Raw genomic sequence first — 18747 nt, 5'->3', positions numbered from 1 at the left:
AGTCTGGTGTAACTTCAACAATGGCAACAACACAATAAACCGAACCGTTAATGTAGTGAGATATTCGAAAAAGAGTTCTCATATCGATTTTGTTTTTTTTTTTGACAGATGGTTTTTTTTTTCTAGAGAATCATCGTGTTTTTTTCAGTTATCTTTTTTCTCTATAGTTTTTTGTACATAAAATTGTAAAAAATATTTTGTCATAGTGGCATTACCGATTATAATACTGGCCACTAAAATTTAGTCAAGCGCAGGTAGGATCAAAAATCTACCCTCGTAAAACGTCGCTCCAACTCAACCGTCATATCATTTGTCACATAATATAACAAAGACCCTCTTACGTTTTGTTTTTTCTTTTTTTTTTACCCAATTGAACAGTTGTAATGTAAACAACTTGAGGTGAATCTTGTTAACTTTATACATTTATGTATGTGAGTAAAAAGATCATGCATTTAACTCTTAGGTTAAGAAAGTTAGTGTTAATGTTTTAACTCGCGACAAAAAAGCTCCGTAATCAATTTTTTTTTTAATTTTAGAATTGGCCAAGTGTTTTAATTATATAAATATATAAAACCTTCATGCTCGAGGCTTCGTACATATGTATATGAAATAAAATGTCACATTTATAGAACCGTATGAAAGTGACATTTTATTTCATATATAATATTAATTAAGTATTTTCAATTTATTAATATATCTATTCTATTTGGACACTTGTTTTTCATTCATATCGCTAGAACATTTTCACAGCGGTGGCAAGTCCTATATCGATACAAATATTTACAGATCCTTGAATATTGTGAATAAAATAATCCAGACTTTAGTATAGTATATCAAAGAAATTATTTTATTTCTGATACAGCGTTTACTTTGCTATTATAACTTACTTTATCAAGCTAATAATTCATTTGAACATATTACAATAAAATCAAATTAAATTTATCTGTTGTTAAATTATATCTATAGATTGTAAATTGCATGTACGTATTAAATAATAATGAATATTCATGCCGTTTAAAATTGACTGCGCTTAGCAATAGATCATCCACCGCCAAAATGGCCAAATTGGCTCAGCGATAGATTGTCAATTGCCACAGATTATAATAGAATTCTCTAAAAAGCCTTCGTCCCGCCATTTTATATTATGTATATAAATTAATACTATGTATTCTATTGTAATTTATGTTAGTTATAATATCCATGTTAATCACACAATCATTCTAGTGTGTAGTAAAAGAGAAAACTTATTAGTTTTAAATTATATTTCTTAAAGGTTATGTTATACTTGACAGGCGTCAGTCATAGTAGCGCCTTTTTTAAACGTTAAATTCATCCTACTTTACCATTATCGTGTTCTGGTAGTGGCAGGCTATCTGATGCGTCAGAAGAAAAAGCCAGATCTGGAGACGATGCACCAAGAAGTTCCGTGAGACCTGCATGCTCACCGTCTGAACAAATTGCCCAAAAAAATCTATTATTATATATTTTGTTATTAAAAGTTTAATATATTTTTTACACATAGGTTAGAGGTTATGTTAGAATTGAAGGTAGTGTTATTTTTTTCTTTCTTCCTTAGTGTTATTTTAATTGAAGGTAGTGTTTTATCAAAAACTTAAGAATCAGGGTCGGTGCTTGGGTTAGGGTTGGAAGTGAACATTTGTAAAGCAGGTAAGATGAATAACCCGTAAGTGAAGAAATAAAGTGAGCTGATTCTAGGAACGAATGTGGTAACTTTCAGAAGTTGGTACATTAATTGCGTAATAGCTCACTGCCAACATTTTTGACCGTCGCTCGAAACGTGATTTTTGTTTGTATTTAGTTCATTGGTTTATTAATAATATTAATATTATATGGGTAATTGTGACAATTAATTTAGCGTATACAATAATTAACAAATATTCAAATTAACATAAACTGGATTAATAATTTATAATTGTAAGAGAGTTTTGGACTAAACAAAATAAATATTCTATTCCTTATTAAATATTACAGCAAATATTACGTTTTGAATAATTATTTCTATAATTAAAAAAACAAGATCTTAAGATTCTTCAAAAAATATATAGCATTTAATGCTCTTGTCATGCCAGAATTCTCAGTGAAATTCCAAAAGGCTCTCAAAACTTGATCTGCTCAAAATTCCTATAAATTATTTATAGTATTCATTAATTTTCTTAGCCCCGCCGGGCATTTTATAATTATGTAAGGCTGGAATAGCCTCGCCTGTATGATTTTTGATAATATTGTCTTATAATGTGAGCGATATTTGATACGTATATTAATGTTGTTTAACTTGTTTATTAATATCATCTATACAAAACAATTTAATGAAATAATGATTTCATATCAAATTATACAAATTAGCTGTAATTCTTGGATTTTTATATGAAAAAAAAAACAGACTTATGTTCTTTATAAAGATGTAATTAAAATTTAATTACTTTTATCGTTTTTATGTACCTATGATTGATATTATTTAATCGAAGTAGAGTTGGAAATTGCTTATAATAGAAATTTTTCCTGCTTAGTATAGAATTAACCAAGTATCCATCTTAAATGAAATAATCGTTACTTCCTATATATAACCTGAAACACATCGAAACACTTAACATATTCAAGCGAAGCTGCATGAATTTATTAGTATTACAGATTGATAAGAAGATTTGTTGGTTTTAAATTGACAAGAAACAAATAGATTTGTAATATATACGTTTCATTAACTTGATAGTCGTACTTCAACAAAGTTCATGATAAAATTTGTAAGTATATCCTATGATTTAACCATAACATCATGAGTTTACGAGTCACAAGACGCAGCTAGTAAAAGCTAGAACATTAAGAATGACAAGTATATTACGTAGAGGGCTCTATCGAATAAATGCATTGGGAAAATATGCAGGCAACCTGCTTTTCGATCCATTTTGAGAGCAATTGAAAAGAGTCTGAATATAATTCTACTTGAATAAATACAAGCAAATATATTAAAATAAATCATGCTACAAATAAATAAATGTAGTAAATAAATGCTGTATTAATAAAAAATATAAAGTGAATTTTAAAATTTTATAATTATATAACATCGTGTCAGAGTAAAAACAATAAATTTTAGGCACTTTTAAATTGTTATCTTGACATTAAGTGAAATGAACATACCAGGGTAACTTATTAATGGTTAAATAAGCAAAATTTAAGATAAACTCAATTATTTGTAGGTCACCTACAAAACAGAATAAAATTGGGTGGAAAAACAAAAACAATAAACGGACTAGACGAAATAAAGTCACCCAGCTGTCTCGACAAGAATGCCTTATGACGCGTTTACCATAAAACGTATATAAAGAGACGCAGCATCTGCAAAATGTTCACTCATAAAGTTGCAAATGAAGTAATATCAACTTGACACGAAGGACTTAGTGAGATGATACTGTCTGTCTATTTATTTAGTGTTAATTGAATAAACCTTCGCCAATTGATAAGCCGACCCCGGTGTTGTGTCCGCTTTGTAATTAATGTTGACCATCCTTACCGCGTCTTGGGTGTTGACTCGGATAATATTGTTATTAACGTGATCTATATTCCCTACTCTCATTAAAAATAATTCAAATGTATTTCGTTATTCGTGCTTACTCTTTTACATAACATGCAATAACTTATTCGAAAGATTCGGTTTGGTAAATTACATTTTGTTTAAAGCGAATGTCCCCGCACTAGTGGCTGTGACTAGCCCGCTATTTAAAGTGAATTGTTCTCCTTAGTTTTCGGTAGCTTAAAACCACAGGTAATAAAACAAATAACAAAAGCGCTCCCGAATGTCCACACTGCTTTATAAAGCAGCAATTGTTTTTATTTTTCCACCGTTACACTCAGATTCACTGGGGAAAGAGTTTGTTTCGGAGATTTTGAAATTTGTTTTCCAAGTTGCTGCAGGGATGTAAAATATTTGACATAAAAATTATCTTTTGTCTTATTTTTGTAAATCAAAGGCAAATTTTCATTTTAATGCCATTTTTATGGTGAAAAATGAACAATAAAAAGAAATTGAAGTAAAATAACATAGAACATACGATAGGACATTATTCAATCCATTCAATAGAAACCTTTTTGAACTGGCTATTAAACGTATTCTCATATCCAATTATCAGTCGACATAAGCCGCCGTCGAACGAGGGGATTTCCCTTTGGTAAGATGTAGCTGTCACTTGTCAAGAAGGACCGGGCATAGACATGGGATTGGCATGTGCAAGGTAACGGAACGTCGATAACTGTATGAAATACGAACTCGAATGAAACGCTCTTGTCGATTCCCAATATGAAGTGTTGTATTACAAGAGTAAAATGGCATGAACCAAGTATACATCATAAATATATATATATATATGAACATTTATGGAACACTTTGAGGACTTGCAAGACTCTTGCTGCAAGAACAAGACCAGGATTAAGACTGGAAGTGCAATACCAAGACCAAGACCAAGACCAGGTGTATTAATGCAAGACCAAGGCCTGGATGTTACCAATGATGTTTTAATTTGTGAAAAAAAATTAATGTTTTACTCGTTTAACTAGTTTGATTATATTAGATAATCTTTAACCGAAATACGAAGTTTCTGGCATCTGGTTGCAATATATTGTACCCGTAATAACAAAGTTATATGAGGGTTCGTGTTTGTCGTAAAATTTAATAGAAGCAACTCTCCGAATTTATGTGGGTCCAATTATGATGTTCGCATACGCTAATCTTATAGGTTATATTGTGGGTCCGTTTAAAAAATACGAATATTAGTCATTTAAACGATTATTTCGGACTTTTCGAGATATTGGGTTACAGAGTCAAAAGCTGATGTAACTCTTTCATTTAGATTTCTGTATACGGGAATTAATTAAAGAAAAATTTTATGAAATTAATGTTGCATATTTAATATCCTCAAACCACCTAAAATAACTTGCTTTGGATACTCGGACTCAATAATAGCAACGTCAACGTAGTAGATTCAAAGTAAATTTCGCTTTACAGTAATTTTCCTCTTCATAAAGTATTTTTCGAACGTGTTAAATTAAAAACATTTTGCAATAAAAGTAGTGACTCTCAAGGAAGAAATATTTTCTTAAGAAATGCTCCAAGTCCGCTATTATTGTCAGATTCAAACATCGTATCTACAAAACAATTTGTAGAGTGACAATTCATCTCGGCGAGAGCCTCTTCTGCCGCCCACTGAATAAAATATGCAACTTCTTATTCATTCTTGTTTTTATTTTATTCTTCTTTTGTTCCATTTTACTACTTATAGTTTTTTTCTACTTTATTCCGTTGCTCTGTGGTCTTAAATCTGTTAGATGTTTATGTTCGGTTGAATATATTGCTTTCATGAAATACGTATTTATTTTTTGCAACTTCTTTATTAAATGTTAAAAAAACACAAACTAGACAATAAAAGTAAGGAAATCGAAATGTAACAACATAGTGTTGTTTACAAAGTGTTATATGATTTGGTACTTTATGGTTTGGTGATCAAGCTTTGAATACGATATAATTAATCTTATATCAAAAAATAAATAAATTTAATGGCGTTAAAAAAAATCTATTTTTCTTTGAATAAAGTTTAAATTGTAAAACGTGGAACCGAATTATATAACATAAATAAAGAGAAACATGATTGTGTTTGATGCGCGTGAATTAAATCTCCCTGGGATTGGCTTTCCTTGTATTTGGGTCCGCTTGTTTTGTGTGGAACAAAAATGACGTAGAGATTAAGATGAAAAAAGTTCATGATTTTACTATTCACTATTATGAAGCTGGTTTATTTAGTTATTCATTTTAGAATTAGAACATCTACTGAGCGCTTCTTTTTCATTATTAGTATTATTACTATTTAAAAGTTTGACCAATTCATTGTTCACAAATCATTTTGTGAGCACAATACTTTACAGTATATATAATAATATTCAAGATATATTGATTTTTAAAACCTAAGCGTCAGTAAATCAGCTCCCTTGTCATGGAGATTGCTTTGGAAACTTTAATAATTTTCCCACTAGCGTTTCTCATTTTTTAATCCAATAACAACTTCGCAATTGAAATGCACAGCCGTTGGATCTTTTCAATTTGTGTCCAATAATAGGAAGAAATATTTCATCGTTTGCTTGAGGAATCTAATTCAATCAGAGGCCTTGGGAGCTCGTTTGCATGAGTTAGCATTTTTAAGCGAAGCGAGAGTCGGCGGGAATTTTTGACAAGCTGATGCCTCTGGCATTTTGAGAATAATGATGGTTGTGATTTTGATAAAGGTATTGTTTAATCAACAGCATAGCTTACCTAATTAACAGAGTATATTTGTTAATTCTAATGACGATTATCCTGCTTCAATTTAAAGGGCTATATTTATTAATCGAATTAATTCTGTAAAGAATTTTGTACATATATTTTATATAGGAAAAGAGTTAAAGGAAAATATATAGTTTTTAATATACGTTATAGTTTATAGTGGTAGTTTTTAATTTTGGTCACTATCGTAAGCACTTTTCATGCTAATATGTATGATGCAATTAATTTTATAGGCCATAATAGTTATTTTCAACCGAATGTTCCAGATTTATTCCGTAAATTAGAACCATTAACGGCGTGAAATATGTATGACAGGTAAAATATTTAATTATGTATTTGAATAATCAATTAAACAATAATGTAACATTAGTTCTTGGAAATTTAAACAAGGATTTGCATTTGTAATTAGAGTGTTTCGGATAAGTTACTCAGAGGGTGTTTAATGATTTCCAAATTTGAGTTTGTTTTTATAGGCGAGTAGTTTCACTTGTGTTTTTACTCTTAATAACGTAAAATAATGGATTTTATAGTAAAATTTTGATCCTGTGAATGAGTGTGTGAGTATATAGAATTTAATCAAATCGATTTCATAGAATATCAGCTTTACACGCACACAGACACACTTATCCACCCACACTCGCACACACACATTCAAACTTTATAATAAAATCATTGTAAATATCCTGGATATATTTTGAATACGTATCTCAAATATAAACACGACAAAGGTTTTCGAATGGCATGTGTTAACATAGAACTCAATATAAAAACCTGTTTCAATATTGAAAAATGTGCAGAATATTTCCGATAATATTGAAGTAATTCCGCGAAATTCCGTTTCCATATTAAAACATGGCCAGTGTACATCCCCATTCTGTTGAACAATATTCCCGCGCGAATCATTACCGATTTCCACACTAGTCTATTATTATATTCCCGTTTTATATAATATTGGGAACGCAGGCTTACTTCATTATGAAAGTGTATTTAAATAGCACGTTTGTTTTTGAATATATTTTTCGGAATCATACAAATATATTAATTGAATTGGACGTGAATTTTATTGGGAATATCGAGATGATACTAAAAAAAAAACTACAAGTTTATTTGAGAGAACAAAGAATATTACTATTAACGATTTTATTCATTATGATTTATAACTCTATTCTTTCTATTTAACTGATAAAAATTGAACTAGATCCACTTTACAAGGTCGCAATGGAACACGGAAAGGCAGTTAACAATAAAAATGATGGTACGTCCCAAATGGCCGTAAATGGTAATGCTGTCCGGCAAACGTTCTGAGCCAGTTTCGAATGCAAAATTTCATATTTGAATTTCAAAACAACCGACACGCTTCCAGCAAGAATACTTCTCATTCTTCAGCCGTAGTCAAATAAAACAAGTTGACGTTGGCTCTGACTGAATGCCAATTTCGCTGACAGCACTTTTCCCCTGTGATGTGTTCTACTTTGCTTTGTAAAGGTTTCTGTATGATTGGTTACGTTTTAGTATGTACTCAAATTAATGATTTATTATTTAATGAAATGTCTTTATTATATGTTATATTTAAAACACTTCTGTGTGCAGAAAGGAAAGACGATGTTTATATATATCGGAGAATTCACAGTTGATTGTGTGACCATTTCAATGTTTTGACTCATGACAGCGTCCATTGAATAAAGTCACACTTCATTTGTGGAGTCCAGCATAATATTTTCAAGCTTTTACAATTTGTTTTCTTACCTATGTCAGCAGCGTGAAGCAGGTCAGCCAGTAACTCAGGCTCGTGACAGGCTATGGAGAGCCGTTCATCTATTTCTGAAGGTGTCGCCTCTCGGAGCTGCAGCGCGACACCTTCTCCGCCCACCGCCGCGCTATACATCAGTACGGCGCGCGGTGAGTATGTCGGCAGTGGCAGTCGCGTTGTCGCGACCTGGTGTTTTTGAAACAAAAAAATAATTAAATTCCATTTTTTTTATTACGTAGTAAGGAAAATTGTTTAAGTAAAGCCTTTCATTTATCAAAGGAGTCACAGTCACAGTTAATAGTAGATAATGATTTATAAAAGAAATCATATATAAAAAAAACATTTATCTATTAAGCAACTGAAATATAGTTGTGTAATTATATTTATGTAATATAATATAGAAACTCCATAATAAAGATTTTAAAAAATCAATGTTATTAGAAGTATAAATCTTTTATTACATCATAAGCAAAATTCAAACAACTTTTATGAATCCGGCACAAAAACATCATCAATAAAACGTGATGGGTACGAGTTGGATGTGTAATTGGCCTACTTTCCTAATTTTTCGGTCACAGAGATGGCCGTTAAATTTCGACTTACTTCAAAGTACCTATTAATTATATTAATGATTTTAAGTTCATAAAGTATGATAGCATACTATCTCTTCATATTCTAACTCTTGTTGTCACTTAAGAATATCTACTTTTATTTGTTTATTTTGAAGTATATTTAAAACAAATCATAGTTATAATAGAAGAGTTTTTTTTTGTCATTTTTTTGGAGTAAGTTTTTTTTTCGATTCAAACCTGTTAAAGATCTTTTTGTGCAAAGATAAGGAATCGGCTGAGACTACATTATGATCTTACAACAAATTATGAACAGGTAATGCAATTACGACAGAAATAAATGCGAATTTTTACCTAAAACGCTTTGCTTAGTAATAATCCAACTAGTGTTGTGTTGTACTATAATTATTGATAGATCACTTTGATCACATTTAATGCTATTCTTCGCACAATCGACGCTAGATGGCGTGTGATGGACGCACGCTGTATTGCAATTTTGTGTGTAGCGTTGGCATAATTGGAAAGCATTGTTCTGACCTCACGTCCCCTGGCTTAGTGCATCTGACGTTATTGATGGCTTTCCGTACTTATTTATATAATGTTGATGTAATTTAGTACCGTGTTATCCATTACTAAGGACATTTTCTAATCATGCTAGCAGTTTTATGTAGTTTTGGTATTGATTTTCCATCTGAATTAGGTTGAAAATTGACAATTCTAATAATGAGATATAATACTTTCGCGAGTATTCATTGAAATGAAACGAATATTTTCGGATTTACGACGCGATTTTGATTATTTTAACTGAATACTTCCGACGTTTCAACAAAGCTTCGACGTTTGGACGTTTCGACGAAGCTTCTTATCAGCGGTCATAGGGAGTAAGCCTCAAACCTTTCTTGTATTTAAAAACATCTTTATAAAAAATTTTTTACTTGAAATTATTGTTTATTTGGTAGTTTTTTTCTAGTACTGCGAAACAGACGAAACATTGTTCTTAATTAATTATTGCCGAACATTGATTACCTGGTCATTAATGCTCGAGTCTGTATTGGAATACAATTGTGGGAATTTAAATTTGAAGGTGACAGAAAGTACATGTAAGGTTCATGACGAACGAAATACTATTAATTTTTTTCTGCCTATTTAAGTTACAATATTTTTTTTGCGGCTGGTCAATTAAACTATTATTCATTGGAATATTTTTTGAGGGTACGAACGGTTGAATGTTAAAATTAAGATGATCTCATTTATCCAACGAAAGCTGAACTCCTAAGCTTGTTAATAAGTTAAATCTGTGTCAGTCGAGATACATATATATAAATCCTTTGTTTAATGTCATGTATGCAATGTATACACAGGTAAACAATTTCATTAGATGTACAAAGCTCTGTAATGGGAGCCGCTTAGTCATTAGTGCTGGTGCTAATGGCATTATATTACGACACCATTACTTATGATGCTATTAATAATTACAAATATATATCGAAGTTATAGCGTTACCTGTGATTTAATATTGAAAATAAATGTAATAAAGGCTAAAAAATAATTAAATAAATACAGTGTTAATCAATGTGTGTCCATTATTACATTTATGACAAAAACTCATAGCTTATTTAATTTGTTGAAATAACTATGTACGGATAAATTCCTGAAAATGCACTGTACTATAGATTAATGTATGTAAAAAGATTATATTTTTGAAATATAGGCATTTATTTCAATAAAATAAAGTTTTGGAACAGGTCAAATATCTACAACCTCCGATTGATATGTTCGTTTGCTAGTATTTTTAATGGTTGTACTAAAAGTCACAAGTTCTAATCCTACTACCGGTGATATTTCAATGCAAGGATTTTTATTTATTTTATGATCTTCACATGTCACAACAAAACGCGTGATGTTAGATAAAATTATCGAAATAAATACAGATGACATTTAAATAAAAAGATAATGATAATCAATAATAACATAATGAAATGAGAAACAACTACCTCAGCAATATGAAATATTCGATTGTTACTTTATACATTTATGAATACGTTATTAAAATCTATTTTTCCCTAATATTTACAAAAATCTTACGGTTCTGTACACTATTTTGGATTAAGTAAAACTTTCTGAGAGATTAACATTGTAGACCATTTCTAAAACAAATTATAGTTTGCGTATTCAAATTCTAAAGTAATAGTTATATTACGTAACTGAAACGTATCTAGATACGTGTGGATACACGATAACCCTACAATTACCCCTTTAAATTGGAGCCAGTTAATACCCCCGTTTGTCTAACCCTGGGCTACGAACATGGAAGGGGATATTTTAGCTCCGAACTGTTGTTTTAAATAACAATTGTTGTATATAGCAAATAAAAATTACTATGAAATATATGAGTTTAATTGAATGAAACTAAACATAAAACTTTTGTTGATGTTAAAACACGTTATTATTAAAAACGTAATAGTTAAATATATTTTTTCTTTTACCGGTAATTTTGCTTCTAAAATCTGGTTGCCTAAAAAACAACAGTGTTAATAACAGTATATTTATTTTGTATTATTTTCTATACTAAAACGGTGAAAACAAAATCATGGACGACATAAAATATAAAACAAATTTAATTTTTAGTGCAGATAATTATATTGCAGTTTTACAAAAAAAAAAAATATTTATGTTGCATACATCAACATTCATGTTTTAAATTTTTTTTTTCTACATTTTTGTACATAAAAAATCGTGTATTTTCTTTATAATATGTAAATTTAATAATAAGACTGGTTAGCCAACAAACATTCAACGACAATAATTTTTAAAACGCGTCTCTGTACTCTAATAGCTACTATAACATTCTTCTACATCTTGTGCGTGTTTCAGCCTGAGCTTTGTTCTCGATGTAATATATTTTGTACCAATTCATAGCTATTATATATTCTATACACGAACCAACAAATAGCACACCTGCGACAGGTATGGCCTCTATCACTTTATACATAAAGGTTATACTCGCTTATTACAATTCTGTGGTTTTTGCTGAGGTTTCCGCAATCCGACCTCATTTCTAGCACTTTATTGACATATCTGTTGTGTAGTTAATTACAAGGTATTATGGTCTCGATATAATTTATATACTGTGTGAATTACAGTCTAGTTATTATGAGGTATAATAGTTTAAAACCATAATGCTATTATATGTTTAAGCTTCGATAAAAAACAACGTAGAAATAACAATATGGGATTGTTAAAAACGACATCATTACAAAATGTCCTATTCAGTTATCAGACAACGAAAAATCAGCGGGGCGAGAAGAATAAAACAGCAAAAAAACGGCATGGCCGTAGAAATCGGTTATTTTTTATGGTCAGTAAAATGTGAATATGAAATTGTTAGAATTATATTGGACGTGACAGAGATTGACCACGAATAATTTATTTTATTACTCTAATATTTTTTTTTAATTTTTGAATTTTAAATATGTGTTTTTGGCCTATGCGTGTGTGTGTGTATGTGTGTGTGTGTGTGTGTATGCTTGTTATTTCATGCCAATACTGTTGAATAGAACTGATTATCAACTATTGTACAAGTGAAAAGGCTCACCATGTACAAATAATATACACTCATGTACAAATAATTTAATGTTTTTTAAAACTTCATATTAAATGAAATTCCTTTAATCAATAAGGTTGAAGTAATATTGACTAATGTTATTTAAAAGTGTTCGTTTCCAAGATTTGATTAATGTGGTTAGATTTGTAAGGAATAGAATAAAAATATAAAGTGTTTGTGAAGTTATTCCGAAGTTTTTGGGTCGTTGTATTGAAAAATTAAACCGTTAACATTTACTAAAATGGAAAAAGCTGTTAAGCCTTAATCTTGACCACGTTTCGCTTTTAAAATGGGTAATTTTGGAAGTCGGTTTCACTTAAGACAAAATTAGCCTCCTGTCGGCCATTTTCCTTCTTTATTGACTTTGTTAGAAAAACTTTTTTAATGGCAACTTAAAAAAAATATCCGTAAAAATATTATTATTGTTTATTAAGAAAATATTTGTTTGAAACCTTGAAAACAATTTTAATGATATAAGGATATTTTTTTATACTCCTTATACTACAATTTTAAAAACTGCAGAAAACAAAATTCAGTTCGAGGAAGTATATTAGTCAATTAGTTAGCTAGTCAATTCCTCAAAGAGATATTTAGTCTCCAAAGAAGACGGCTTCCTTCTTTTTAACTTGAATATAAATGTAAATACCTCAACAATTTATCCAATACAATTTATGAATTATTTGAATTTAATTCATGGTATTATTATTATATGACGTATAGCATATAATGTTGCGGTTACGAAAAATGTTTGCCAATTAGTGCAGAGTAAATAATTATTGATTTGGTCCATTAATTGCGGCTTATTATTTTCGCCAAACAAATCGTATTTGAATAATATTTTTATATTAATATGTTGTAATGTTCTATTTCATATATACGTCATATTGATAAGTTTTCTATGTTTAAAATAAAAATATATTTAAACAATATTAAGGCAAGGTCAAGAAGAAGCTATTGTTAAAATAACTTTTAGTTCAGTCACGTCTTAATACGTTCTACGGATAATATTGTTTTCATATCTTGGACATCTTCAAACAAAATTTCAAGTACAGAATGGCTTGCAGCGAATGTCAAGAACAAAAGCTACCGGTAGTGAATTTTGTGACGGCTATAATTCATGACTCTTTAAATTTGGTTGATATTAAAACCTTCAGCTAATTTTACAGTAGTAGAATTTATTGTGATCATTTAAAATAAAGTTTGCATTGATAAAGGATGCTCAGTATCCAAGTCTTATATTAGTAACGCCATTTAAAACACAAATGTTCGAACTTTTAACTCGGAAAACTTCTTTGCATCGCTTAAGGATGTCTTCCTCAGCAAATTTTACAATAACAATTTAATAGCTATTCATTTGATTGCCGCCTATATCAAGCATTATTCTATGGTAATATTTGAAAATGGAAAGGCGGTGTCAGTTTGTTTAACAAAAAACTAAGAAACGATTGAAATATTATTTTACATGAACGTAGATTTTCTCTACAAACTGGAAGAAATCGGGAGCTAAACCACAAACAAAGAACAGTATACAGTGAAATATTAACGATTTGAAAGACAGTCAAAACAGAGAATTATATTCCAAAAAAGCAGGGTAAAGCAAACTTCTCGTCTAAAGTTAATTGAGGCTTACGCTATCGATTTTGTATTATCTGTGGGCATGAGTGCTGTTTTATTTTGTGAGAATATTCTATTATTTGCTGAAATGTTTTTCCATTTCTATTTGCGTGTCTACTTTAAAATAATATCCTATGTCTGTGTTGGTAGTGGTGTCAAAAACCTTTTCGTGGAAAATTTTAAAATTTTTAGATCTGATATTTTCAATATTATTTTTAAATGCGTAAAAAGTCCTTTTAAATATAACAACTGCAAAGCAACAATGAATATAGTTTATAATACCAAAAAACAAAGTAAATCACTTAAACACTAACTTACTAACTAAAGCCTAAATCTATTCAGTAATAAGATGTACTTTTACAAGATATATTTTTTTTTTTGTCAAGAAAATGTCTTCACTACGAATTAAAAAATCAATTCCTATTGACAAAGGATAGTCCTTGTTTAGAAGGAAATTGCTTAAAAGTAAATTTTGAAATTTGTTTATGACAAAATGATAAAATAAGCTTCCTCGTACAAATAGGAGTGCTGCCAGACATTCTCTGTTTTATTATATACGTAATCAATATGTTAGCGAGAGATTAATTTACAAATATGTTTTCCGTTAATAAATGTTCGCTCATTTCCAATCCGGTGAACAAATTGGGAAAACAGTTTTTGATTTCACAAAATATTGCTAATTGCTTGTTTATTTCGATCCTTTGAGGGCGAATGTATGTTACATAAATCATAACGGTTAAATAATGTACGTATGTCCAGTCGAGCTTAAAATTTTTTTTTTTTATATAAAACATGTTATTCATTATATAGATTTTAATTTAGTTCGAAGCTTTTGTTTTGCATTTAAATACACAAATTTAATAACGTAATGACGCGGTAATGTTGTATTTAAGTTGTTTTACGTTTCGCCAGCTCTTGACCAAGGACTGCTCAATCTGTCCGAAATACACTATTGTGTTGATTCTCGTGTTTTAATATTATATAAAATATGATCTTATTGTACATTTTATTGGCGATACGTTACGTAATTTATTTTGAAGTTCAGTATATATTTTATAATTTAATACTGAACTTTATACGTAGGAAATAAATGAATACATCAGTGCATATAAACAACTGTCGTTTAACTCATGAAATATGACCAGAAAATTGTACGGTGTAATACTAGACAGGAGGAAATACCAAATATATTATAAATCAGGTACTGCCATAAATATAAAACGAAAAGTACTTGAAAATTTAAAGTTACCACTTACTTGTGGTAGGTTTATTATAATCATATACATTCGTGTAATATACAGATATCATCAAAGTTAAAGCCACTAAACTATAATTTTAGTCAATAAAAGTAGTATGTATTAAAAAAATCTATTCTAGTTAAATTATATTCATATTGTTTATTGGTAAACTAAATTACATTGATAAAGATACGAACACGTAATAAATAAACTAATTAATACCATTGTTCAGTCCCAGTGGCGTTTTTAATTCATTGTCTGCTTTTAATATTTTTAAAAGGCTTTATGGAGGCTAATGAAAAGAACATGACTTAAGGAACAGAGATGGATTTGATTATTCTATTTCATTTGAAATTTTGTACGAGGAGTATTATCTTTTATTTTTAAACAAACCTTTCCAGGGCCAAACGACTCAATATTATATAAGGTTCTAAATAAACGTTGCTCAAAAAGTGTGTTTAAAATACTATAAAACCGTCTTTGTTTAAAATAGATTTTTTTAACAGAACTGTTAGTTGCAACGTAACTATATTAAATATAAAATTTTAACAGCAGTATATGTTAACTTTTATAAAGTGAATGTAACTTAACAATAACACTGAGAGGTTTTAAAATTAAACTAGCGTTCACGTGAATAAATAACAAGCTTTATGAAAGAAAACGGTTGATTGAAAGCAAAGGCAGTGAGAGGCTTGTAAATGCTTCCAACAGCGGCTTTCCAGCGATTAATTGGAGCTTACTGTATTGATTTTGTATTATCGTAAGCCAGAACCTACCAATATTAGTTGGAGATGTTATTTATTCATTCGAAGTGCTAACAGCATCTTTGTGTTCTATGCATAGTTTATACGCCCGTTGGATTTTGTAAACGCGAAACCATTTTTTTTTTTCGTTTACACTCTGTGATGTACGTCAATAGGATTTTGAGATTGCGAGCGTCGGTTTGCGATGTTTTTATGAATTGCGTTACGTACTTATCTCGAGTTCTAAGTAATGTACATCGCATGTTACAGAGATTTAGTTAGTATCGTACTTGAAAGTATAAATATTTAATTTAAGGACACGGTATAAACATTATGATGTTGTGTATTTTAATGTCGTATTAATTTTAGTAAAATTAATTTGTAGAATTTTTTTGTATTACAATAAGTGATATATATATATATATATATTGAAATAAATAATTGTAAAGATAAACTAAACATATGAATTAGTTAATTCAAAATGAGTTGAGTAATTGAATAATAATACCCAATACTCTTCCCACAGTTGATGCAGAAGATAGTTCATTTTAGTTTTAAACAAATATTCATTAGTATTCCGAATGGAATAGTTTTAGTATCAAAATCAGTACAGATACAGAAGTTTCCAGTAGTTTATACAACTGCAACTAAAATTAATTCATAAAACTAATTTATGATTATTACCTAATATATTAAACGATAACATAAATAGTATACATGAAAAAGGCTTTTTATACAATCAAAGGAGTTTAAGCAATGCGTGGAATAGTGGACAGTGCGGGGTGGGGTCACGAAGGCAGATATTAAAAGATATAGAAAAAGTATTGTTACATAGTAGAGAAATGCTGTCATAAAATACTAAGGATCTACGTTTTGTGACGACCTCATTGTTCCATTGACAACGCGTCTTCCTCCGATCAAAGTTTCCTAGTATAATAATCTAAACATTCGTGTGGGTAAAATGTTATACGTCTATATGTTTTCTATATTCATAAAAAATATTCCATTTTTACTTTGACCTTACCTAGAACACAATGATTGTGTAAAATGAGGAATGAATAATAATTTTCAATCTAATTCAAATTACTTCGTTTTTCAAATCCATTACATTATATAATTCTTTGATTGTACAAGTGTTTGAAAATCTTAACGAATTATTTCTTTGAATTTAGATAATTTAATACTGTCACATGATACATGAGATGAGATACTATGAGAATAAATCACAATAACTATGAGACCGTAGTGATTAGATTTATTTTATTAACGTTTTAAATATTGATATGTAATGTCTTGATAAGCCATTTATAGACATCAAGCACAAGCAAACTTTGTAAAGAAACATATGAAAGTGTTAATTTATAAAAGTTTAGACAACAACAGAATATGATATTCAGAATGTAAATGTTTCGACAATTAATATTATCAATCTTCTGATTGATATTTATATAAGTGATTCTGGCAATGCCAATATTTACGATGCGTCTCGCCTTTGGCATGACTTTGACGTATTCATATGTATTGAAATAGTAAAAGCGTCCCATTAATTACAACTAAAGGAGTTATTTAGTTGTAAATTATTTTTGCAATGTTATATAAAATATAAACATCATGTGTTTATAGATTAAGTTTGTAGGGTCGTAAGTGGGTTAATGAGCCGTTACTCCGACCGCCCAACCGTTTTGTAATGGCTCAATTATACAAAATTAATTTCATTGCTGTCTTCACCAAAAAAGTGTAACGAGTTTTCAAAGCGACACGCCCATTCTAAAACGCTTTATGGCTCCGCTTGGACACGGGTAATGGTCTAAATTTATTGGGTTAAATGGCCCATGCGAACGGAATTCTGGCTGAATTGTCTGCGGCTCGCATTTTTGTAGATTTGATGTTTCACTCCATATTTGCTACAAGGTAATGACTTCCAATCAGTTGATATAAAATGAATGTAGACAGAATCAGGTGTTAAAATATTGTTTACAGGCTATTTCCACAATTAGATGTCTCGTAAGTAACTTCATCTGTGCTATTTTAATTATGATCAGGCCATTTCGTCTTTCACAAATGTCGTGAATGTTTTCGAGAGGAGAGATCATGTTTACTGTGATATTTGGGATCCTTTGCAGACGGCAGAATTATTTTGACATGTTTGATAGTAAATGTTTTTGCTTACAACAATAGCTTGGCTCCGTTCCAAATCTTTGTTATATCTTTGAGACAAAACATTTTATTGAATGTTATGTAAGTTTCTAAAGCTGTATATGTGTTATGCTTTTGTTTTGTTTCTTTGCAAAATCTTATTGGTCAAATGGATGTAATTTAAATTCATGAATATTACGAGATTGAGATCGTTATAATATTTGGCCGTGCATATAACACGAGTCCTGTATTTTGCGTCAAAGATATATGAATGTGCTTAATGGAACCTCTTAATACGGCGGGTCGTAAATTTGAAGGAGGAATTGAATCAAACGGTCCTCTCGACGGTTTCCGTGATAATGGCCGATTTATGTTTAGTACTGTCTTCTATACGTCCGGTACTATGTGATACCTGATCTATATAGCGTCAATCGATACTAAATTAACACATGTTACATAATGAAAGTCACGGTATTAATATATGCAAATAAAAAGTTATGTCTGATATAGCTTTAAGGATAAATATATTTGAGAAAACAAATTTATAATGTCACTTAGAATATTTTGTAGATAACCTGAAGCAGACTTTGGATTATAGGAGAAGTCACGGAATTTGTTATTCTAGAATTGTAGCAGTATTCTCTGGTCTATTTATCTACTACACATAGAATAATACAATTTAATTCATATTAATAGAAACTAATCTAGATAAAAAATACATAATTACAATACTGGAAGCAAAATTAATTTTGCAATTAAAATATTTACTAA

The 18747-nt window shown here is 29.8% G+C and overlaps 1 protein-coding gene across 3 annotated transcripts in view; it reads right to left on the bottom strand.

Moving 5' to 3' along the window:
- LOC116772818 (uncharacterized) overlaps window positions 1-18747 on the bottom strand; it is a 137983-nt gene that overhangs the window by 48207 nt on the left and 71029 nt on the right. For all 3 annotated transcript variants that reach the window (XM_032665086.2, XM_061528482.1, XM_061528483.1), the window contains 2 exons: window positions 8069-8258; window positions 1344-1448 (listed from right to left, as the gene is read on the bottom strand). In XM_032665086.2, the coding sequence (XP_032520977.1) occupies window positions 1344-1448; window positions 8069-8258 (295 nt within the window). The remainder of the gene's footprint in view (window positions 1-1343; window positions 1449-8068; window positions 8259-18747) is intronic.

This window comes from Danaus plexippus (assembly GCF_018135715.1).
Source record: "Danaus plexippus chromosome 18 unlocalized genomic scaffold, MEX_DaPlex mxdp_20, whole genome shotgun sequence".
In the NCBI taxonomy this organism is placed as follows: Eukaryota; Metazoa; Arthropoda; class Insecta; order Lepidoptera; family Nymphalidae; genus Danaus; species Danaus plexippus.
This window is presented reverse-complemented; position numbering and strand designations above follow the sequence as displayed.